At 42.0% G+C, this 23,950-nt stretch overlaps 1 protein-coding gene across 1 annotated transcript; it reads left to right on the top strand.

Moving 5' to 3' along the window:
- The first annotated feature begins 13,433 nt into the window (after positions 1 to 13,433).
- LOC137836136 (protein NUCLEAR FUSION DEFECTIVE 4) lies at positions 13,434 to 15,257 on the top strand. Its single transcript, XM_068644995.2, has one exon. It carries the CDS (start codon positions 13,434 to 13,436, stop codon positions 15,255 to 15,257), a length of 1,824 nt encoding a protein of 607 aa, XP_068501096.2.
- Positions 15,258 to 23,950: the final 8,693 nt, after the last annotated feature.

Here is a 23,950-nt window from a genome sequence, read left to right as displayed (position 1 = left end):
AATAACGGGGTCCCCTTCTTCTACTTCTACCAAGTCGTCTTCAAGCGTATTGGGATGTGTCTGCCGTTCTTCCGATTTGAGAGGGAGTTGTTGACGGAGATTAATATCGCCCCGGCCCAATTGCACCCCAACGGCTGGGCCTTCGTCAAGGCCTTCGGTGTCTTGTGCGGGTTCTTTGGATGCACGCCCTCTGTCGATATTTTTCTGCACTTCTTTGAGGTGAAGAAGCAGGGGAAGAGCCTCTGGGTGAGCCTTAGCAATATCCCTGGAAGGGTTCTCCTATCCCTTCTCCAACAATCCTTCAAGGGGTGGAAGGGTAGATTCTTCAAGGTTTGCTATTCTGATTACGACCCCTCTGCTCTCGACGACTTTCCCCTATACTGGGTGAAAGAGGTTAAGACCATGAAGTCTAAATCGCTGGATGAACTGCCCTCGAACGATAGAGAGGCCTGTCAGATCTTGACCAGTGTGGGGGGCTTCGAAACCGCCACTCTGATAAATCTAGAGTTCAATGTCGACGCTCTAGCAAGATATATAAGTAGGAATGTCCTTCCTCATAACTTTCTGACCTTTGTTTTCGTTCGATTCTTGTTTGATGCATGATTGGTCTGCTTCTTTGTATTTTAACTTTAGCCTGTGCCTAACCTCTGCTATATTTGTCTTATCGGTGTAGATTCTAAGATGGATAGGCAACGACGGTTGCGACTGGTCCAGGTGCTGAAGTCCAAGGATGAGGTCTTGGCGTCTCCGCCCACAACCTCTTCCGTACCTCCATCTCCTCCTAACCCCCAACCTCAACCCGCAACAATACCAACAACTCCACCAACCCAAGCTTCTCCCCATCCCCTTCCAAGTTCGCCACCTCCTATCGCAGCCGTGCCCCTCGTGCTGGTCGAGGCGGGTGCCTCCGCAGCCCCCCCTGACAAGGGTAAGAGGGTGATGGAGATCGTTTCTGACGATGAGGACTCTGTTGAGGGGCAAGTCTTCAAGCGACAGAGAACCCAGCATGCCCCTCGGACGGTTACCTCCGCCGCTTCCTTCTCTCATGGGGCTGAGTCCTTAAGGGAGGATCCACCGAGCACCACTTCCCCTCCTCAATCAGTGCATCAAGAGCGAGGGCTTGAAGCCGAACCCGTAGGCGTTCTTCCACCTGCCCCAGAACTTCCTCTTCCCATGCAAGAGTCATTAAGGGGATTTCTGAGCATGGGATCTTCTGGTAGCCAAACTGAAGAGCCTCAGAGGGAGAGCCTGTATTATTACATGGGCCTCTTCATGTCCTGTGTCTACACCTGGCACAGACAATCCAAGGCCAAAACCGCTCAAAATTCCGCCTTTCAAGCACTGAAGAAGGAAGTTGCTTCCCTAAAAGAAGATAAGGAGAAGTTAAAAGAGGAGAAGGAGAGGCTGGCTGCCCATTGGGGGCGTCAAGAGGGTGCATATAAAGAGTCACTGGGGGTGGCGCAGAAGGCGAGGGAGGAGGCCAACAAACGGCTGCACGAGGTGGCTCAGGCCCAGGCAGGGCTCCTCAATGAAGTGGTCCCCCTTCACACAAAGATTGCTGGTCTTGAGACGGCTGCAGAAACCTCTAAGGCGTATCAGAAGAAACTCGAGGACCAATGTGTGGACCGGGAGCAAAAGCTGGGGAAGATGGAGGTCGCTCTTGCGAACAAAACTGATGAGAATGCCTCCCTCCAAGCCAAAGTCCAAGAGTTGACCTCTGCCCTAGCCTCCAAGGACCAGGAGATGACCGCTCAAGCTGCCAACTTCAAAGTTGCGGAGGAGAAGCTGATAGGGGAGGCTGCCACCGGTTCGCCGATGGGTTCGCAGAGGCCCTTGTTCAAGCTACCTGTGCAAACCTCGGCATCGATGTCTCTAGGTGCAGCCCCTTCAATGAAGTGGTCGATGGCAAGCTTGTGCCTTTGGAGGCCTCCGAGGAACAACCTTCTCCTTGTTTCAACGAAAACACCTAATGTGTACATGGTTACCTTTTGTTTAACTTGTAATCGTCATGAACCTTGACTTGTAATTATAACCTTCGCTTTACTTTAAGGCCTATTTAGACTTTATCTTCACATTCTTGTCCGCTCCTAACTTCTCTTGTACTTTCATCTATTTTTGCTTCCTTTTCTATATCAAAGACCCGACTGGTACTTGCCTTCAACGTATTTCTTGGTTGCTTCGCCTTTACCCTTTAGGCAGCGCGCGTCTCTCCCTCTTATTCTTTCTTCTTAAGGCGTGAGGCACACCCTTTGATGGTCCACGCTTCTACGCTTCTTCTTCTTAATCTTCGAATTTCTTTTTCCCTCTGAACTTGGGAAATCTTCAACCTGCATCTCACTTACCTTTCCTGGGCCCGAGGCACTCGTAGCCGAAGGCAGTACTGATTTTCTCATCGCTTTAGGATAAAAAGGGGAGTCTCTTCTTTTTGGCCTCGACATCGCTCAAGGGTGCGGAGGACTTATTCTACCTGTGTTGGGTGTCTACGCTCGAGGAGAGACCTGTTCTGGGTGTCCTCAGCGTGTCTAAATACTTTGGGACAAAATTCGCGCTCTGGTGCCCACGCCCATGGGGAGGTCTAAACAATTAGCGCTTCGTACTCCGCCTGTTTGTTGCTGGCCTTAAAAGCGAAGCGTAAAGCCTGCTCGATCAATACATCATTGGGCCCTTCTAAGATAATTTCAGCCCCACTCCCTTGCTGGTTGGAAGAGCCATCCACCAAGAGCGTCCACTGTGCCCCTACTTCCACTTCTTGAGAGTCTCCTCCTGGTGAGAGTTCTGCCACGAAGTCGACATAGACTTGCCCTTTGATGGACCCACTGGGCTCATATTGGATATCGAACTCTGACAACTCGATCGCCCAACGAACCATCCTCCCCGCTACATCTGGCTTTTGGAGCACCTTCTGGATTGGGAGATTTGTCATTACCACCACTGTGAAACTGTGGAAATAATGGCGGAGCCTTCGTGCCGAGAATACTACTGTTAGATCCGCCTTCTCTAGTGATTGGTATCTCAATTCTGGGCCTTGTAAGGCCTTGCTTACGAAATAAATGGGTTTCTGTACCTGGTTTTATTCCTGGACCAGCACAGAGCTAATGGCCCACTCAGTCACCGCAAAGTACAAGCGGAGGGGGACGCCTACTTGTGGCTTGCAGAGCACAGGTGGCGTCGCCAAGTACTCTTTCAACTTGAGAAACGTTGCTTCACACTCGTCTGTCCACGCGAAACGACTATTCCTTTTGAGGCATTGGAAGTAAGGGTGGCCCTTCTCCCCTACAGCTAATACGAATCTCGATAACGCTGCCATTCGCCTTGTCAATTGTTGTACTTCTTTTACTGAGGTTGGGCTCCTCATGACGATGATGGCTGCACACTTGTCAGGGTTCGCCTCAATCCCCCTCTCTGTGAGTATGAACCCTAAAAACTTTCCTGCCTCCATGCCGAAGGCGCACTTTTCTGGGTTTAACTTGAGGTGGTACTTTGATATGGTAGTGAACAACTCTTCTAGATCAGCTGCGTGCCGCCTTCTCTCGGGCGAAGTTCCCACCATGTCGTCCACGTAGGCCTGTACGTTTCTTCTCAGCATAGGTGCGAGGACCTTGTCCATCAGGTTCTGGTAGGTGGCGCCTGCATTTTTCAAACCAAACGGCATCACCTTATAGCAGTAGCTGCATGTCTCCGTCATGAACGCCGTTTTGCTCTCGTCCCTGGGATGCATCTTGATCTGATTGTAGTCCGAGAACGCATTCCAGAAACTCAGCATCTTGCAGCTCGAGGCGCTGTCCACTAATGCGTCGATGTTAGGCAGCGGATACGAATCCTTTGGGCACGCCTTGTTCAGATCTGTGAAGTCAACGCACATCCTCCATTTCCCGTTTGCCTTTTTTACCAGAACCACATTGGCTAACCACTCAGGGTATTGTATTTCCTTGATGTGCCCAGCGTTGAGCAGCTTCTGCGTTTCCTCCTTCACGACGAGGCATCGCTCTTCGTTGAACTTCCTCCTTCTCTGTCTCACAGGGTGAACCTTTGCATCCATGGTGAGATGGTGGCACAAAAAATCTGGGTCTATCCCTGGCATATCCGCCGCAGTCCACGCGAAAGCGTCGAGGTGGCGTGAGATTACTGCAGCTACCTCTTCTTATTCTTCTTGGCTCAGCAAGCATCCTAATTTGAACACCTTACCCCCTATTTGTCTTTCTACTGTGTTATCTTCTGGTCGGGGTCGCTCATTCTGTACCTTTTCTGTAAGAGGCTCGTTCGTGGAGTCCTCTTCCGTAGGCGTCCCCCCAACGGGTGCATCAGACATCGCCTCCTTTGGCTCTCCTTCTGTGGGCGAGGCCTCTCCGTGTATTCCTTCCCTTGTCGAGGCATCGCCGTCTCTTCCTCCTGTAGGCGCTTCTCCTATAGGCGTCGCCCCTGAGGCAGCTTCGACCAGCGTGGGATTCGCGGGCGTCGCCTCTTCCAACGGTTCTAACTCCCTTTGCGAATTTGGAATGAATGGTCGTTCAATCACCATGACCACACCCCTCTTTGTCTTCAGACTATTTTCATAGCACTTACGGGCTTCTTCCTGATCCGACTTGACCACAATCACCTTACCACTAAGATCCGGTAACTTCATCTTCATGTGGCGCGTGGAGGACACCGCCCTTAATCTGTTCAAAGCTGGTCTGCCTAGCAAAATGTTGTAGGTTGAGTTGGCGTTGACCACTAAGTACCGGATGTTTTCGGTGCGTGATGCTGCTTCATCAGTGAACGTTGCCCTCAGCTCCAAGTAGCCTCGTACCTCTACTGGATTATCTGCAAACCCGTACAAACATCCAGTATTGGGTCTCAAAAGGTCGGGGGACAACTGTAGTTTGTTGAAAGTGGACCAAAACATTACATCCGCGGAACTCCCCTGGTCGACGAGCACCCTATGGACCCTCCTTCCTGCCGTGACTACTGAAATGACCACTGGGTCATTGTCGTGTGGGACCACGTCCCGTAGGTCGGCCCTTGTGAAAACGAGATCTGACTCCCATGGGTCGTCTGGAAATTCTTCTGCAACTGTACTCACTGACCTCATATAGTTCTTCCGTTGAGAAGCAGTGGGCCCTCCCCCAGAAAAACCGCCAGAGATGGTGTGCACTTCTCCATGAGTTGGAACTTCATGTGCTTGACCTTCCTCTGGCGTTGCCGGGACTGTGGTCGTGGTGGACCCCGCGAGATAATCTTTCAAGAAACCATTCTTCACAAGCTCGTCCAACTAATAGCCCAGTGCCAAGCAGTTGTTGATATGGTGCCCAAACGCCTCGTGAAATTCGCATCATGATTCCTTGTGAGGCCTCAGAATTTTGTCAGACTTCACTGGTGGCCTCAACCTGTCAGCTATGTTGGGCACAACGATGAGGTCTTTGAGTTCTACCACAAAGTTGTGCCTCAGTGGCCTACTCCCCTCTCTCCTTCCTTCGGCCCGACCCCTGGGCGGGGCTCTCCTTGTCTCGTAAGTGCACTTTCTGTCCAAGTTCCTGGGCGACTACGGTTGAGCGACTTGCTAAAAGATCCAGGGCACATCCTCTTCCTGAATGCGTACACGATCATGGGCTCTTCATTGGTACCTACCTTTACGACCTGTGCTTCGAAGCGACTTATGTATTCCTTCAGGGTCTCCCCTTGGAATTGTTTCACGTCGAAAAGGTCGTACGAGACTAGGGCTGGGGCCCTGTTGGCCAAATACTGCTATCGAAATAGTCGTGAGAGTTGTGCGAAGGACGTGATGTGACCCTCTGGGAGGCCGATGAACCAATTCAGGGCCATCCCAGTCAGAGTGCTCATAAAGAGCTTGCATTTAACGACATCAGAGCCGCCGACCAACATCATTTGTGTGTGGAATGCCGTGAGATGCGCCTCGGGATCCTCCATCCCTGTGAAGGTTACTTTGGGCCCTGTGAATGTGTTGGGGATTACTGTCTCTAAGATCGCCCGTGAGAACGGTGTTGTGAATTCCCTAGGTGGGGAGGCGGCCTCACGCTAGTCTACATCGCGCCACCCGCGACGTAACTCCTCATTAGCTCGGTGGAGCTCATCGTTTCTCGCCTGGGAAGCTGCAAGATCCGCCTGCATGCGCTCTTGCTCCACTTTCTAGGCGGCCATTGCGTCCTGCAGCCCATGCATCAAGCCCATGAGTTGTTGCATGGTCATCTCTTCACTCCTAGCGCATGCTGGTCTCGTGGCCATGGCTTTCTGGAAACTCTCTCAATTTATCTAGGTTTTAAGAACTGGAACTGAGAAACCTGCGTGGTGGGATTGACGTTTTAGATCGGCCCCACGGTGGGCGCCAAATGTTGCCGCCGGTTGACCGGGATCGTCTTTGCGCGTGGCTTGTCCCTGTGAGTTAAGGCACCTTCGTCTTGCTCCGTCTGTGAGTACCTGAAAGAAGTGAACAAAGGGGCGCCCTCGCGACTGTTTGCACTCCGACGATCAAGTCAGCTAGCGAGAAACATCAAAGGGGACACACCCTTGAGAGGTGGTCGAAAAAACTGTACTGAATGACTAAACTGTGTGACTAGAATTGTGTTGCCCCAATTGCCTTGTGCTCATTGTGAGTGCGCCACGAAGACAACTAGGGTTTGCTTTGTGTATCTGTGTGTATTAGGTTAAATATCTGATCCCCCTCAAATGCTCCCAATGTCCCTTTTTATACCCTTCTTATCTTTTTAGCGCATCAAAGTGTATTGAAAGCGTATAAAAACATTCCTTGGAACATTCGAATCTTAACTGAATTAACGCGTACCTTGGCAAACTTTCACTGAAACCTTTAATGAGCACGTGTACCTTGCCACGTGCCCTTCTGACTTGACCGTTTATTCTGTGTAGAGGGTCCCACAACGCCGCAACCCAACTTAGGATTATTCCATTGTGTGAGTCCTCTTTCCTGCGAAGTGCTTATGGCACGTGGGTTGACTTTCTGGGCGTCAACTCACGCGCCCCAATCATTAGCTGCTTGCCCTGGGGGTGGGTCTACCTTTCCCTCGTACCATGCACGTGGTTCTCCCCTAGTTTTGGCCCTCTCATGGGCCGTATCTGTTCCAGGGTCTCCCAGTGGTGGCAGGGGTACTTCACGAGTCAGGATATCCCCTTCTGGTGCTAGACTTATGGCCTTGAAGCCACCTTTCTCTTCTCCTTACTGTTGTTCCGCATGGTCGAGGCTCGAGGCCTATCGGGCGATGTCTTCGCTCGGCGATGTTTCTCTTTAGGCGAGGCCCCTTTTGGGCGACGCCTTTCTTGGGCGATGCCTCAGCGAGGAAATGACTCGAGCGGCCAACCTGTTGACTTCTCTTCCTTGGGTCCCTTGAGGGGTCCCACCATGCGTTGACCCTGACCTTTGGTCAACGCTCGGGAACGGGACGATACACACACACACACACACATATATATATATATAAATTATATTAAAGGATTCACTACAAGAAAAAATGGTTTTAACCAGGGTTTATTTTTACATTATCCAGGATTAAAACTCCTATTGAGTCATTTACTCAGGTTTGCAGTTTCTCCCGCCAAACCATCCATGGGGAACATGTTCTTCGAAATTTTTTTAAACCTTAGGAAAAGTCTTTCAAAATTCTTGTTAAATACCATGGGTTTAAGAGAACCTCCGTAAAATACTATCGGTTTCAAAACCTCCGTAAGAACCTCCGAAAAATACCATGAGTTTCAAAAATTCCATAAAATGACTTATCGTTTGAAATAACCTTCAACCTCATTTTCCATCATCTCTAAGGATCCTCCTGACTTCTCTCTTCTATCGTAGACACATTACTCTCTGACACAGGCTCAATGGTCACCGATGACAGTCCTAGCAAGGAATCATAATTCAGCCACACTTATGTTTATTATATCTAAGGAGAAGAAATAGTAAATAAGACACTAATTTTTTCTTACACCAATATTGTTTTTTCCATCACCTTATTGTCCCAACTCGTGTCACAAGTCACCGTTATCTAGCTCGACAACAACTATTGTTTATTACTTCTTTATATATCCTAAATAATTACATTATCTGTCAGATGTGAGCTTCATAGCCATGTGTGTTCTTGACTATGAGAGCTTTAAAGACTACAAGAACATATTGTGAGGAGAAATTAACTTTATCATTTCACTTTCACAAGAAATTAATTATTGGATGCATTTTAAAATAAAAGCCTTAATTTAAAATATTTCAAAATTATGAGAATTAAATATTAACAATTATAACTAAAACTAAAATTGTACATAAAATATACATACATCAAAAGTTAAAACAAAATAAGTGACATTTTTTTTAAGTAGGAGCTCATAACAAAAAAACTAGAAATTATATAAACCAACTACCATCCATTATAAAAAATATGCAAATACAGTGGAAATACTTATTATCCAAGATTAGTTGTTGAAATACTTATTATTCAATATTATTTTGCTAAATTTTTAAAATAAATTTTAGAAAACTTATTTGTAATGTAAAGTTTCACTTTCAAAATTTTAGAGAATTTAGTTATAAAATATATAAATATATTAAAACTATACAGTTTTCAATTATTTATTTATAAATAGATTTAATTATATTTATTTATTCAAGTTTGAAAATATTGGAGTGTTTTACTGAGATTCTACAGTAAATCTTTGAAATTTAACGAAAATTTAAAAAATCTTCATTATTTTGTTGGAGTTTTAAAATAAACATTTAAAACTTTACAAAGGTTAAAAAAAAACCTCCGTTATTTTGCTGAGGTTTTATAATAAACCTTTGAAATTTAATGAAGGTTAAAAAAACGTCTGTTATTTTTCTGATTATTTAAAAATAAATCTTTGAAATTTAACTAAGGTTAAAAAAGCATCGGTTATTTTGCTGATGTTTTAAAATAAACCTTTGAAATCTAATGAAAGTTTAAAAACCTCAGTTATTTTGTCGAAATTTTAGAATAACCTTTAAAACTTAACTAAAGTTAAAAAAAATCAGATAATTAAATAAATTCCTAATAACTTCGGTTAAATTTTTTTTTTTAGTAATTTATTTTCAATTTTTATTAAAACAATATTATCGATAAGTATATTATATGCTTTTCATAAGAGTATGTAAAATTAATGAGTTTTAATTATAATATTTGTAAAAAATAATTTTTATCGCTCGGAAAAAAAAAATATTTTGGTTCCTGCTATTTAAGAGTGGAAATGAGTTAGATTAAATCAGACTCTAATAAATCTCCTTTTGACCTTAGTTAGAATTATTAGACTTGAATTTGACCTTTTATTTATTGGGAGTCCTTTTTTAAAAAATTGGCATTGACTTTTTGGTTTACATATAGTTGAAAATACGAATTAAAATAAATCAAATTATTTATGAATTATTTGAGTTCAACTTATTAAATACTCATTCAAATTTATTTATTAGGTTAAACAAACAAATCAAACTTTTCTTCTGGTTTGATTAACTTTAAAAAGTTCACTGAAGGAAAATGGGATTGAATTTAACTATTATAACATCCTGCGTGTCTCACACTTGGTAACTAATAAACCCTGTGTTGAAATTTACCAACAATAAGAAAATTATTTTTATATCAGCAATTAAAATTTAAGAAAGATAAAATAATATATTATATTGATAAAGATGCAGTACATTATGACAGTAACTTAATATTTTTTAAAATGTTGGCTTTATTTATTTTAACTTTGAATATTTATTTAATTTATAATCAATGTAGTATAGTTAATGTTTTAATCTAATATTTGGAAATTATTTTCATTTTTTTAATAACTATTACTCATGGAAGTGTTTATTGATTGTGGGAAAGACTATGTGAGAAAATTTAATTTTCTACCTTTGATAGTATATTTTTAATTATGTTTATTTCAATTACAATAATCAAATTCGAAATCTGATTTAAAAATCTAAATTTAGTTTTATGGATAAATTATGACGTAACTTAAATTGGATCCACGTTAGATTAAAATCGTTAATATAATATGTTGGACTGTTTTCATAAAAAATAATTAGTTAAACATATCAAACTTAGGTAATTTAGATTGTTTTGTGTGTCTGGCATATTAACCTATTTAAATAAATATCAATACTAGTTTTTATTAGTTATATTATTATAATTTTAATTTATTATAATGTACAAATTTAATATAACTGTTCTCGCCGGTTGACTCAAACGATAATCTCTGACCCTTCTATCTTCGTTTGAGAATCGAACTTCCTTGATTGAAGAATCTCTCACCTGCAAAGACAAAGGACGCATTAACGACCGTTTGCACTCTGACGCTCAAGTCAATATTAGGGCAAAGAAACAATGAGTGTGTAATGTAATTTCAGTCTTAAACTGTGTACCTTACTAGGGTTCTTAGTGTCCTTTATATAAGTTGAAACTAGGGTTTACCTTTGTTTTGGTACCCGTATCTAGGGTTCCTTGGAGAATGTCTTTGCGTTGCTATTACGTAATCTTAACATAATCTGACACATAAGACTTCCCTTAACTGGAGTGCAACGACTAACAGAATGGCCGTCTGGGTACCAACTTGTGCACCAAATCTCTGGGACCATTTGTTCTGTGGGTGCCCTAAGTATTCACGTGTCATGCATGCAGGCTGCCCTTGGAAATCCTAACCCTAATGGGCCTTAGCGCATCCAAAGGTTATTTACTTGTGTCGCGCCCAAATGCGCTATACACCCTGCATGCATGGATCCCTCGTGACTTAGCCTTTCTGATAACTGAGTGTTTTATTTGGTAACTAGTATAATTATGGGGCCCACCTTTCGTGGCCCAATATAGCTATTTAATCCACCGACGTTTCGATGTCCGAGGACTAGTCGGTACAATAACAATAAAAAATATATTACTGAATTTACTTTTTATAAAAATGTATCAGTAAATAAAAATTTATCAGATTTAATTTTATTAGGGCATCTTCCTTTAGTTTTTACTTATTAAATATCATAACTATTTTTTTATTTTCAAACAATGATACTGCGACTAAGAGAAGGCCATGCAATTTATTTATATTTATATTTATATTAAAATCATAAGTAAATAATTATTTATTTATTTATCATAAATTTTATAACAATTTCTTAAATTTTAAAAGATTAGATTTTTATTTTATTTTTTTATTTATATTTTAGTACTTTTTTTTCCCTTATTTATGTTCTATATACATTTTTCCAATTGATAATGTAAATGAGATGGTCAGATTGATAATATATAGTTTTTCTTTAAATTATTATTTATTTAGAAAATGATTATAATTTTTTACATTATTTAAATTTGGTTAATAAACTAAAATTTGATATTAATTAAATAAATTTTGTGAAAATAAAAAAATAAATAAAATAGTTGTTATTTAACTAAAGAAATGTAAAACATGTATAAATAAGAATGATGTTGTGTATGTAAACACAACTTCCCAAAAAAAATATCTGAAAACATAATTCAATAAAAAAATACAAATGGTTGAAAGTTGGATTCAATCAATGTTTATGTTGATGTTGTCGCCGGTTGACTCGTTTGTCGGTTGACTCGAACGACAGTCTTTGGCTCACCTATCTCCGTCTGAGAATCGAACTTCTTTGATTGAAGAACCTCTCACCTGCAAAGACAAAGGGCGCCTTGACGGTCGTTTGCACTCTAACGCTCAAGTCAGTACTAGGGCAAAGAAACAGTAAGTGTATAAAGTAGTTTCAGTCTTAGAAACGATGTACCTTGTTAGGGTTCTTAGTGCCCTTTATATAGGTTGAAACTAGGGTTTACCTATGTTCTGTTACCCGTGTCTAGGGTTCCTTGGAGAATGTTCCTGCGTCGCTATTACACAATCTTAGCGTAATCTGGCACATAGAACTTTCCTTTACTGAAGTGCAACGACTAACATAATGTCCGCCAAGGTACCAACTCATGCACCAATGCTACGGGGCCATCTGTTCTATGGGTGTCCTAAGTATTCACGTGTCATGCATGTAGTCTTCCCTTGGAAACCCTAACCCTAGTGGGCCTTAACGCCTCCAAGGGTTGTTTACTTGTGCCGCACCCGAATGCGCTATACACACCACGTGCATGGATCCCTAGTGACTTGGGCTTTTTCTTAGTATCTGGGTGTTAACTTCATGTTAACTCATATTGCTCGTGGGACCCAACTTATGTGGCCAATTTTTACTATCTGACAACGATGTCCGATGTCTGAGATCTTCTATAGAGTCGATGATCGAGGACTGGTCGGTACAATTTATTTTTATTTATATTAAAATCATAGGTAATATAATTAATTGATTTATCATATATTTTATAGCAACTTTTTATATTTTAAAAGGTTAGATTTTAATTTTTATAATTTTTATTTAAATTTTAGTTAATATATATTATTTTTAAATAAAACTATGAAATAGTGTGTCACATTATGACATATTATAAGAGTTCTGAAATGTGAATTATTAGAAATATATAAATATTAAATGATTCATTTTGGTGGATAACTTAATGTTGTCCAACTGAACTCATGTTATAAATCAATCACAATTCTTTTGAAGTTAATCTCATATTTTTTTTCTTACTAGATAATAACCAGTGGGACAATAGTAAATTAAGGATTATTTCTATTCAGTTGGGATACACTATTTCTCTTTTTTTTCTTCTTCTTCTTCTGTTATGTTTTATATACATTTTTTTAATTGATAATATAAATTAGATGAGATGGCCAGGTTGATAATATATAGTTTTTATTTAAAATTTTATTTATTTAAAAAATAATTATATTTTTTTATATGATTAACATTTGGTTAATAAATCAAAATTTGATATTAATTGAATAAAATTTGTTAAAGTAGAACAAATATGTAAAATAATTGTTTTTCGACCAAAAAATATAAAATTTGTATAGATAATGATGATGTTGTGTATGCAAACACAACTTCTGAAAACAGAAAAAGATGCAAATGGTTGAAAGTTGAATTCAAACAAAATTTATTAGAGTGCTCATATTTTTTTATACTTCAAAAATTAATTACCCCAACCTAATAACTTAATGTATTAATATTTTAATTTTATTTAAAATATTAATATATAGTTATATTACTATAATAAGTTGTCAAATAAATGTTTTTCCTTTCACAAAGCATCAAAGTATTTTTTTTAAAATTTATTACTTATGATTCAATTTTCTGCCAATTTGGTAATTTTCTAAAAAGAATATAGAAATATGTAAAAAAATTCCAAAATCTTTCTCATTTAACAAATTTGGATTTTGTGTCTAATTTTATCCTGTTCCACCAAAAGATGAGATGCATATTTATCCATTACTCATATTTGTGTATAAATATATCTTTATTAGTGATATGATACATCATTCATTTGACAAACTTTACCAATACCTATTTTCCCTATTCTTTATTCATCTTTTAAGTGTGGTGAGATACAAAAATGAACATCATACTTACCAATAACACCAATACTAGACAAATTGGTGTTGTTAAGTTCATTGCACAAGTAATAAAAGGTCGATGGTTTATGCTTTGTGCCTCCTTTTTTATCATGGGAGGATCAGGTGGTAGTTATGTCTTTGGATCATACTCTGAAGTAATCAAATCTACACAAGGTTATGATCAAAGCACCCTAAACCTTTTAGGGTTCTTCAAGGACCTAGGTGGAAATCTAGGTGCTCCTATTGGTCTCATTGGAGAGATTTCCCCTCCATGGTTAGTACTCCTTATGGGTTCAAGCCTTAACTTTGTTGGCTATTTCATGATTTGGCTTGTGGTCACTGGAAAAATACTCAAACCACCGATTTGGCAAGTTTGTCTTTACATTGCAATTGGTGTTAGTTCTCAAAACTTTGCCAACACTGGAATAATAACCACTTGTGTAAAAAACTTTCCAGAAAGCAGGGGAACAATATTGGGTGTGTTGAAGGGTTACATTGGTCTTAGTGGAGCCATCATGACCCAACTTTACCTGGCCATTTATGGTAATGATTCTGAGTCTCTCATCCTTCTTGTTGCATGGCTCCCTGCGGTTATTCCAGCAATATTTGCATGTGTAGTTCGATTCATGAAGGTTGGAACTAAGCAACCCAACGAGGAAAAAATAATAAACCAATTTCTTTTTGCATCAGTTGTACTTGCTATATTCATTATGGTAATGATCATTGTTCAGAAGCAAGTTGTTTTTTCCAAAGCAGCTTATGCCGGAAGTGCAACTGGTGTATGTATTCTTTTTATCCTCCCTTTGTTTATTGTTATTAGACAAGAGTTATCATTGTGGAACATCAAGGAAAAACTTGCACTTAGTGCTAATGAGGTGGTCATAGAGAAACCGGAAATAGTAGAACCTAAAGAATCATCACCAATTCCAGAAGAAAAAACCAAGGATCCAAAACTATCTTGCTTTGCCAACATATTCAACAAACCTGAAAGAGGAGAGGATCACACCATTCTACAAGCACTTGTAAGTATTGACATGTTGTTATTATTGACTTCATCGTTTGTTGGCTATGGAACAAATGTAACAGTGGTGGACAACTTGGGACAAATTGGCAAGTCACTAGGATACACTGGAAACACAGTGAAGTCATTTGTGTCACTTGTAAGCATTTGGAATTACTCTGGGAGGGTGTTGTCTGGTCTTGTATCAGATACTTTGCTTCGAAAGTACAAAGTTCCTCGTCCTATGTTGTTAGTTTTTTCGCATTTCCTTACATGCATTGGACACCTTCTTATTGTGTTTCCAAAACCCGGTTCAGTATACTTTGCATCAGTGATAATTGGATTCGCATTTGGTGTGTTATTGCCAATGTTGTATGCACTTGTTTCTGAACTCTTTGGCCTTAAACATTTTTCCACTCTACAAAATTGCGTCCTTATGGTTATTCCCATTGGATCATACGTGTTAAATGTTAGGGTTACAGGCTTCCTTTATGATCAAGAGGCAAAAAATCAACTCAAAAGAAGTGGCAAAGAGAGGTTGCAAGGCACAGAGTTGACATGTATTGGAACTGAATGCTACAAACACTCTTTAATAATAATGGCATGCCTATCTTTTTTAGCTGGATTAACTTCTTTGATTTTTGTGGCAAGGACCAGTAAGTTCTACAAAAGTGACATATACAAAAAATTCACACATGATGCAACAAGTGCAGAAACAAAGTTGACTACAACCTCGGTTATTCGTTATGAAGACAAAAGAGTGAACAATGAAGGTGTTGAACATCGAGACATGAGTTGGGTCTACATTTTATATTATATCTAAAGAGAAATGTTAAATAACTGTTTTCATTATAAGCGTGAGAATGAGATTTACATTTTTATTGTCTTGTTAGTTTTATTATTTTTAAATTGTAACTGCAATCTGAAATTGTTCACCTCACTAGTTTGTATTTGTCTTCTACAATATAAATATAAGCGGTTGAACAATAAATAGCTAGCTTTTGACCCATTTTTTTTTTAGTTTTTCTCTTTACACAACATTTAATTTTTACTATGATGTTTCCCATTTACAATAATTTATGTAATTAGTTTTACATATGCGCCAATTTTAATTTTTTTTTATTCATATGTACCCTTTATTAATACTTCTTATTGGATTTATTATAGAAAAGTAATTCTCTAGGCACATTAAAACAAATCATTAATGCAAATTTGATCTTTCACTTACCAAATCATAAAGTAACTGATAGAAAAAATTGTGTGATGATATTCTTATAATTAAATCCAACGTGTTTATGTCAAACTTATGCTGATCCAACTTAAAAGATTTTTATAACCCTTTGTGCATCTCTTCTCTCTCGCGAAGAACGATTTCTATTACAATTTTGATTTTTTTTCTCTTGTAACGACTGGGACAACTTTGTGAAGAATCTTTTGGTAACCCTAATAATAACTTTATTGATCCATGTAACTGATTTATATATTGATTATTTTTATTCAATTAGATTGATTCCCATTTTTTATTTAAACTTCATTTAAAAAATTATTATGAAGTAATTTTAGATTATCCACTTAATACTTATCAAATCAGAGGTATAATAATATTCTTTTCACATAGTCATGAATTATCTTTATTCATAATTTTTTTCATACTTTAAACCAACTCAATTCACACCAAATAATTTTAATGTTAATTTTATTTAACTCCTTTTTCTAATATATAAATAATAAAATTTAAAACTATAACAAAATAGAAAAATTAAATACAATAAATAATAATTTTACTGTAAGAACTATTCTTGCTGATTGACCTGGTTACCGGTTGACTCTGAGAACAGGTCGTGACTTCGTCTGTCTCTACAAGAATTTGCTCTTTCCTTGGGATGTTGGAACGCGGCTTCGTTTGAAATAGAAGAGGTTCTACCTGTTGATTGCACTCTGACGATCAAGTTAGTATTGAGCTAAGAAGTAATGAGTAAGTAAGCAAGTAGTTTCAGTCTTAGAAACGGTGTACCTTTACTAGAAATCACGAATCCCTTTTGTCTCAACCAGTCCTCGGTCATTGACCTAGGGGCTGACCTCAGACATCGTGCACCGATGCTTGGTAATGGAAGGAGGCACGTGAGGTGGGCCCCAGACACACCTACTAGGGGATTGGTTAGTCTTTGAAACAGTATGCTAAAGCCCCGACGTTGGAGATCGATATCGGACCTCGCCAGTAGAGGGAGAAGATCGGACAGCGGGGGTCTGAATGTTGCAGAAAGCCACGTATAGTGGGCCCTAGAGTTATGTTAAGTTAACAGCTAATACGTGAGATGTGTGGGACGCCTAAGTCACAAAGGATCATGCACGTGGTGTGTATAACGCATGAAGGCGCGACATGTGTGAATAATCCTGGGAGGCGTTAAAGCCCATTAGGGCTAGGGTTCCCAGGGAAGCTGCATGCATGACACGTGAATACTTAGGGCACCCACGAAGCAGATGACGCTAGAGAATAAGTGCACTAGTTGGTACCCAAGCGACCACTTTGTCAGTCATTGCACTCCAGTTAAGGAGGTTCCATATGCCAGATACGCTAAGATTACCTAAATAGCGGCGCAAAGACATTTTCCAAGGAACCCTAGATACGGGTAACAACACAAAGCTAAACCCTAGTTTCAACCTATATAAAGGGTGCCAAAAACCCTAGCAAGGTACGTAGTTTCTAAGACTGAAGCTAATATACACACTTGGTTTCTTTGCCCTAATAGTGACTTGAGCGTCGGAGTGCAAACGACCACTAGGGCGCCCCTTTGTCTTTGCAGGTGAGAGGTTTCTTGATCAAGAAGGCACGATTCTCAGGCAAGATCGAAGGGCCAAAGCAGCTGTTAGAGTCAACTGGCAGGAACATTTGGCACCCACCGTGGGGCCCGTTAAAAGAAGGTCCCACTCGCAATCACGTTAGGAGTCTTTACCAACAATATGAGGAGTACGAGACAAGGAACCGCTGGATCCGCAGGAATTGTGCCCCCCAGAGGGGATAACGTTACCACGCAGCAAATCTTGGACACGATGCGTGCCCTCCAAGCAGAAGTAGCGGCGTCACGAGAGGACAACACAGAACTGCGCAAAGCCAATGAAGAACTGCGCAGGGATCTGCAACAAGTAGGGGAGCGCGCAGCGGACAAACGTGCCCCACCAGTACCACTTAGGGCACGTCCCATGCCATTCTCACAAGCAATCATGAATACGGCGTTACCAACAACGTCTCTAGGCCCAAAAGTCTCCTTCACAGGAGTAGAGGACCCAAAGGCCCATTTCACGGCATTCCACACCTAGATGCTGCTTACAGGAGGATCTGATGCTGTGTACTGCAAGATGCTTATGAGCACGTTGTCAGGAGCGGCGTTAGAATGGTTCGTTAGCCTTCCCAACGGGCACATCACCACCATTGACCAGTTTGCAACGCTGTTCAGGGAGCAGTACCTTGTTAACAAGGCCCCCACCCGACTTTCTTACGATGTTTTCGATGTTAAACAATACTAGGGGGAGTCCATGAAGGATTACCTGAACAGGTTTGGGGTCCAAGTGGTGAGATCAAAACCCACTGATGAGGCCACGACGGTGCATGCCTTCGTTAAGGGAATGCTACCTAGACCTTTCAGTGAATCACTGTTGAGGTTCTACCCGAAGATGTTCACTGAGATTAGACGACGAGCGTTGGCACATATCTCCACAAATGATCGAGTAACACAGAAACAAGGTCTTGTCAGTCTTGTCTGACCTCGTGCGGCGGCACGACCTCAACCTATGAGGGTGCACGAGGCAACCATGGAGAAAAAGGGGGCGAAAAAACCCTACGAGCGGGCCCAGGTGGGAACGCTTGCGTGAAGGGACCCACCTTCGAAGCATAATTTTCGAGTGGAACTCAAAGAGTTGATTGTTATCCCGAACATAGCGGCAAGGCTGAAGGTGCCAACAAAAACCAACAGAAGGATGGGGCCCAACAAGAACGCTTGGTGTGAGTTTCACCAAGCAAACGGGCACTACATACGTAATTGCCTGGCCCTGGCACACCAACTAGATAAGGTGGTGAAGAGTGGTTTCTTAAAGGATTATCTTCAAGAGCCGCAGAATGATCAGGCGTTGGTGGCTGCAGGGACAGATCAAGGGCACGAGGTGCCTATCCACGGGGAGGTAAACACCATCTCAAGAGGATTCTTAGGGGGAGGGTGCACCTCCTCCCAGCGAAAGAAGTACGCATGAGGCGTAATGACGGTAGAGGTACAACAGGTAGACCAAACCCCTGATGTCGACCTCGTTTTCACCAAGGCCGACCTCTAAGATGTCATACCCCATGACAATGACCCGTTGGTGATTTCACTAGTCACAATAGGAAGGAAGGTGCACTGCATCCTCGTGGACCAATGAAGTTCAGCCGACGTGATGTTCTTGACGACCTTCAACCAGTTACAACTGTCCCCAGACTAGTTAAAGCCCTACACCGAATGTTTGTATGGTTTTGCAGGGGACCAAATGGAGGTTCATGGGCACATCGACTTGAGGACGACGTTCACGGATGAAACGACTTCGCGCACTACCAACATCAGGTATCTCGTTGTTAATGCTCCCTCGGCCTACAATATACTGTTAGGTAGGCCAACTTTAAACAGGATAGGAGCGGTTGCCTCCATGAGGCATATGAAGATGAAGTTGCCTTCCCTTGAGGGTGCGGTGATCACCATTAAATCTGACCAAAAGGAGGCGAAGAAGTGCCATGAAAACAGCCTCAAAACGAAGAAATGGGTGTTTGTTGTCATTACCAGACCCCCAAGAGAAGACGAGATGACCCGCGTAGAGATCGCCCAGGAGAACCGACCCGAGCCCGCAGGAGACGTGGTGGAAAGAGAGATCGATGGGAAGACGTTCAAACTTGGGTGGTCCTTGAGCCAAGAGTCACAGGATCAGGTCGCTGAGGTCATAACACGACACCTTGACGCATTTGCATGGTCCGCCTCTGACATGCCCGGTATAGACCCTGACTTTCTGTGTCACCGCCTCACCATGGACCCTCAGGTCCAACCTATCCGCCAGAGAAGGCGAAAATTCAACGAAGAAAGGCATCGGGTCGTACGAGAAGAGATGAAGAAGCTATTGAAGGCTGGCCACATTAGGGAAATTCAGTACCCCGAGTGGCTAGCCAATGTGGTACTAGTAAAGAAGGCCAGCGGAAAGTGGAGGATGTGTGTTGACTTCACGGACCTCAACAAGGCCTGTCCAAAAGATTCTTACCCGCTGCCCAGTATTGATGCTTTGGTGGATAGCGCCTCCGGGTGCAGATTACTCAGCTTCTTGGATGTCTTTTCTGGTTACAACCAGATCATGATGCACCCCAGGGACGAATGCAAAATAACATTCATGACAGAGTTGTCTTGTTATTGCTACAAGGTCATGCCCTTCGGACTAAAGAATGTGGGGTCCACCTACCAGCGGTTGATGGACAGGGTACTAGCACCCATGTTAGGACGAAATGTCCAAGCCTACGTAGATGACATGGTGGTCACCTCCCAATAGAAGGAGCAGCATGTAACCAAACTGGAAGAACTGTTCACCATGATAGCAAAGTACAGGCTGAAGCTGAACCCGGAGAAGTGCGTGTTCGGAGTTGAGGCAAGCAAGTTCTTGGGTTTCCTACTCATTAAACGAGGGATAGAGGCAAACCCCGAGAAGTGCACTGCCGTAATAGCCATGAGGAGCCCGATCTCGATGAAAGAAGTGCAGCAGTTGACAGGGCGCATGGCCGCTTTGTCCAAATTCGTATCGACGGGAGGAGACAAAGGGCACCCCTACTTCCAGTGCCTAAAGAGAAACAACAGGTTCGTATGAACCCGGGAGTGGAAAGAGGCGTTTGTGAAGCTGAAGGGACGAGGAGAAGCCATCGGTCGTTAACACAAGAGACGGTGAAAACACCCAGAATAAGCAGGTACCCGATTGTTGGGGAGATAGTGCTGCAAATTTACCAGGTCGAAACAAGAGAAACCTGGATGACAGCCTACCAACGCTAAGTACTCCCGCTAGAACCTACAAAAGCTCAGAAAATCAAGAAAAATTCAAGCAAGTACAACCTGATCAAGGGGAAGTTGTTCAGGCATGGATTCACCCATCCTATCCCGGTATGTGTGGACGGCGAACAATGCACGCGCATCATGGCAGAACTACATGAAGTGATATGCGGTAGCCACATCGGTGGCCGATCCCTCTCATCAAAGGCCATTCGCGCAGGGTATTACTGGCCAACCATGAGGGAGGATTGCACGAGGTACGCCCAGTGGTGCAAGCAGTGCCAACAACATGTTGATTGGCACAAGGTGCCCCTGGAAGAGTTGAGATCGATCTACAGCCTATGACCATTTCATACCTAAGGGATCGATATTCTGGGGCCTTTTCCTTTGGTAGTACAGTAGATGAAGTACCTCTTGGTTGCCATATAATACTTCACGAAGTGGATCGAGGCTGAGCCTGTGGCACAGATCACAGCCCACAAGGTCCAACACTTCGTATGGAAGAACATAGTGTGCCGTTTTGGGATCCCGAAGAGGTTAGTATCTGATAACGGTACCCAGTTCGCAAGCTAGCAATTGGGCAAGCTATGTGCAAAGCTGGGAGTGAAACAGGTGTTCGCGTCAGTAGAACACCCCCAGACGAATGGACAAGTCGAGTCGGCAAACCGAGTTCTGCTCAGGGGCCTGCAGAGAAGGCTAGACAAAGCCAAGGGGACCTGGGCGGAAGAAGTTCCTAGAATCGTGTGGACCTACCACACCACCCCTTAGTCCACAACCAGGGAAACACCATTCATCTTGGTATACGGTTCAGACGCTATGATCCTAGTGATCTAGGAGAACTCACCGCGTTTCCAGAACTTCGTGGATGAGGAGTCCAACGATGAAAGAAAGGTGAACCTGGACCTATTGGATGAAGTAAGGGAGGAAGCAAGGATTAAGGCTGAAGCCTTGAAAATGAGGGTGGAGTACAAGTACAGCTCCAAGTTGAGACCTCGGAAATTCCAGGTCGCCGACCTGGTGATGCGGAAGGCCCACCCGTACCAATTGGAAAACAAGTTATCTCCCAAGTGGACTGGCCCTTTCAGAATAACGGAGGCCCTTGGGAATGGAGCATACAGGCTCGAAACGTTAGAGGGTGGCGCGATCCCTCGTACTTGGAATGCGACCAATCTAAAGTTTTATTTTAGTTAAAAACATTTTGCATTGTACACGTTTAAGGGGGCACTCTTTTTCCCTCATAAGGGTTTTTTAACGAGGTTACCCGAATAAAATTCCAGTTATTTAGTTAAGAAATGTGCATTGCAGTTAAATGAACCTCTCCCTTGAAGTGATACACGGGGAGTAGCGGTAGTTTGGTTTTCCCAATAAGTCCCTCTCGTGTAAGTTCACCAAGGCGAAGAAGAGTATGGTTCTCAAGTTAAATGAACCTCTCCCTTGAAGTGATACACGGGGAGTAGCGGTAGTTTGGTTTTCCCAATAAGTCCCTCTCGTGTAAGTTCACCAAGGCGAAGAAGAGTATGGTTCTCAATTTAAATGAACCTCTCCCTTGAAGTGATACACGCGGAGTAGAGGTAGTTGGGTTCCCCAATGAGCCCCTCTTGTGTAAGTTCACCAAGGCGAAGAATAGTATGGTTCTCCAGTTAAATAAAACTCTCCCTTGAAGTGATACACCAAGAGTAGAGGTAGTTTGGTTCTCCAATGAGCCCCTCTTGTGTAACTTCACCAAGGCAAAGAACAGCATGGTTCAGACATTAAAAACATGTCCCTTGACTTTGTACAGCAAGGATGAGGTCGGTAAGAGCCGTTCACCCGATTTGAAGACACCGAGACGGGAAGAGTATGTTTCCTTAGGGGACCTCCCTCTCGCATAGTAACTCCAGGGTCGAACAACATGGCTCACCATTTAAGTTCACCCTTACCTTCGTGATGCATGATCGAGATCAAGAGGATACACTTCTCCCTTGCTTGAAAGCCAAGGTTGATAATGGTGTGGTTCACCAATATTACTAGCGGGATATTCCCGTCGATCCAAGGAAGGAAGGGGCGACATCAACAAATTGCCCTACTTCGTAGGAAGAAGATCAAGAACAGTAAGAGGGGTTTACCCTCGAACAAAGGCCGAGCCAGTTAAGGGATTCGCGCGCACGAGAGAAAGCGTATAAAGTTAAGCGTGCTACCTAAAAGGCGAACCTAGGTCGAAAGCGCTGTCGTCGATCCAAGTAAGGGCAGAAAAATGCAGATCAAAGCAAATGAGACAAACAGTTAAATAGAATATAAATACTTATAAAGTGTATATACTGAGGCAGATTGTTCTTCAAAAAACACAGTTATAGAGATGAGTCATTCTCGTGGCACGAGTTGCCCATCAAAGACGCACTTGGACTCACCAAAAGGGGTAAGATCCACCTCAGGATGCACGCAGGCAAACTGAGCAATGGCGTCTTGGAACCCCTCATCGTAAGCGTCAGCAGCATCATTGGTGAGCCCCTCCTCTGTTTTTGTGAAGGTTTCAACCTTCTTAGTGAGCTCCCCCTCAACCTGCCCCAACAAGACCTCACGCTGGGTAGCCCTCTCCTCCAACTTGGCCATCTTTCCCTTCATCTCCTCGACCAGCCCTTCTAGCTCCATTACGTTGGTGCGAAGAGACAAGATCTTCGCTTCTAGTTGGACCACGTCCTGAATCTTATCATGAAGAACTTTCTTGGCGTCCTTCTTGTTAGAATGTATGGCTTTAAACTAGAAGGGGGGTGAATGGTTTAAAGAGGGTTTTCGCAAACTTTTTAGTCTAGAATTAAATTCCTTTGAGAAAACTTGATTCAGAACTCAGTTTGCCAAAAACACAAAGCAATTTAGCACAACACCAGAAAAACAATCGGTTGTTTATACCAGTTAAAATATACGAACTGAAATTAAAGAGTTTAAGGGATAGAGAGATTGCACACACAGTTTATACTGGTTCACTCTTAAACCAAGAGCTACATCCAGTCTTCCCAGAAACCACTGGGGGAATCCATTAAGCAATCAAACCTAGATTACTTACACACACCACCAAAGAAGTGACCTTGATCCCCTCAAGACACACATTTTCTTTGGCTCAGCACATACACCACCAAGAATGCTGATCTTGACAACCTCAAGAGCACACAACACTTCTTGGCTTATCACACCAGACTTTACACAAAGTATAGAAGGATTACACTTGTTACAAAATGATTTGAAATCAATACAAGATGAAAATCCTATTCCACTCTCTCTTGATCAAAGCAATCTTTTAACTCTTGAAAAGAAAAATCAATGAAAAACTAAAATATGTTTTTCTATTATTAAATCTCAGTTCTTGTTTGTTACAAAAGTTGAACAAACTATTTATTGCTTTAAAAGATTGGTCAAAGCATTTAAAACAGGAGCGCATTCAGTTATAAAATCATTTAAAGCTCAGCCAAAGCACAAAACAGTTTTCTGTTATGGTTTCAAA

This window comes from Phaseolus vulgaris, chromosome 11 (assembly GCF_051622355.1).
Source record: "Phaseolus vulgaris cultivar YP4 chromosome 11, ASM5162235v1, whole genome shotgun sequence".
Classification (NCBI taxonomy): domain Eukaryota; kingdom Viridiplantae; phylum Streptophyta; class Magnoliopsida; order Fabales; family Fabaceae; genus Phaseolus; species Phaseolus vulgaris.
The sequence above is the reverse complement of the archived record's forward strand: the minus strand, read 5'-3'. Positions and strand labels throughout refer to the sequence as shown.

Coding starts and splice junctions, on each gene's coding strand:
- LOC137836136 (XM_068644995.2), top strand. CDS start 13,434: ATGAACATCATACTTACCAATAACACCAATACTAGACAAATTGGTGTT.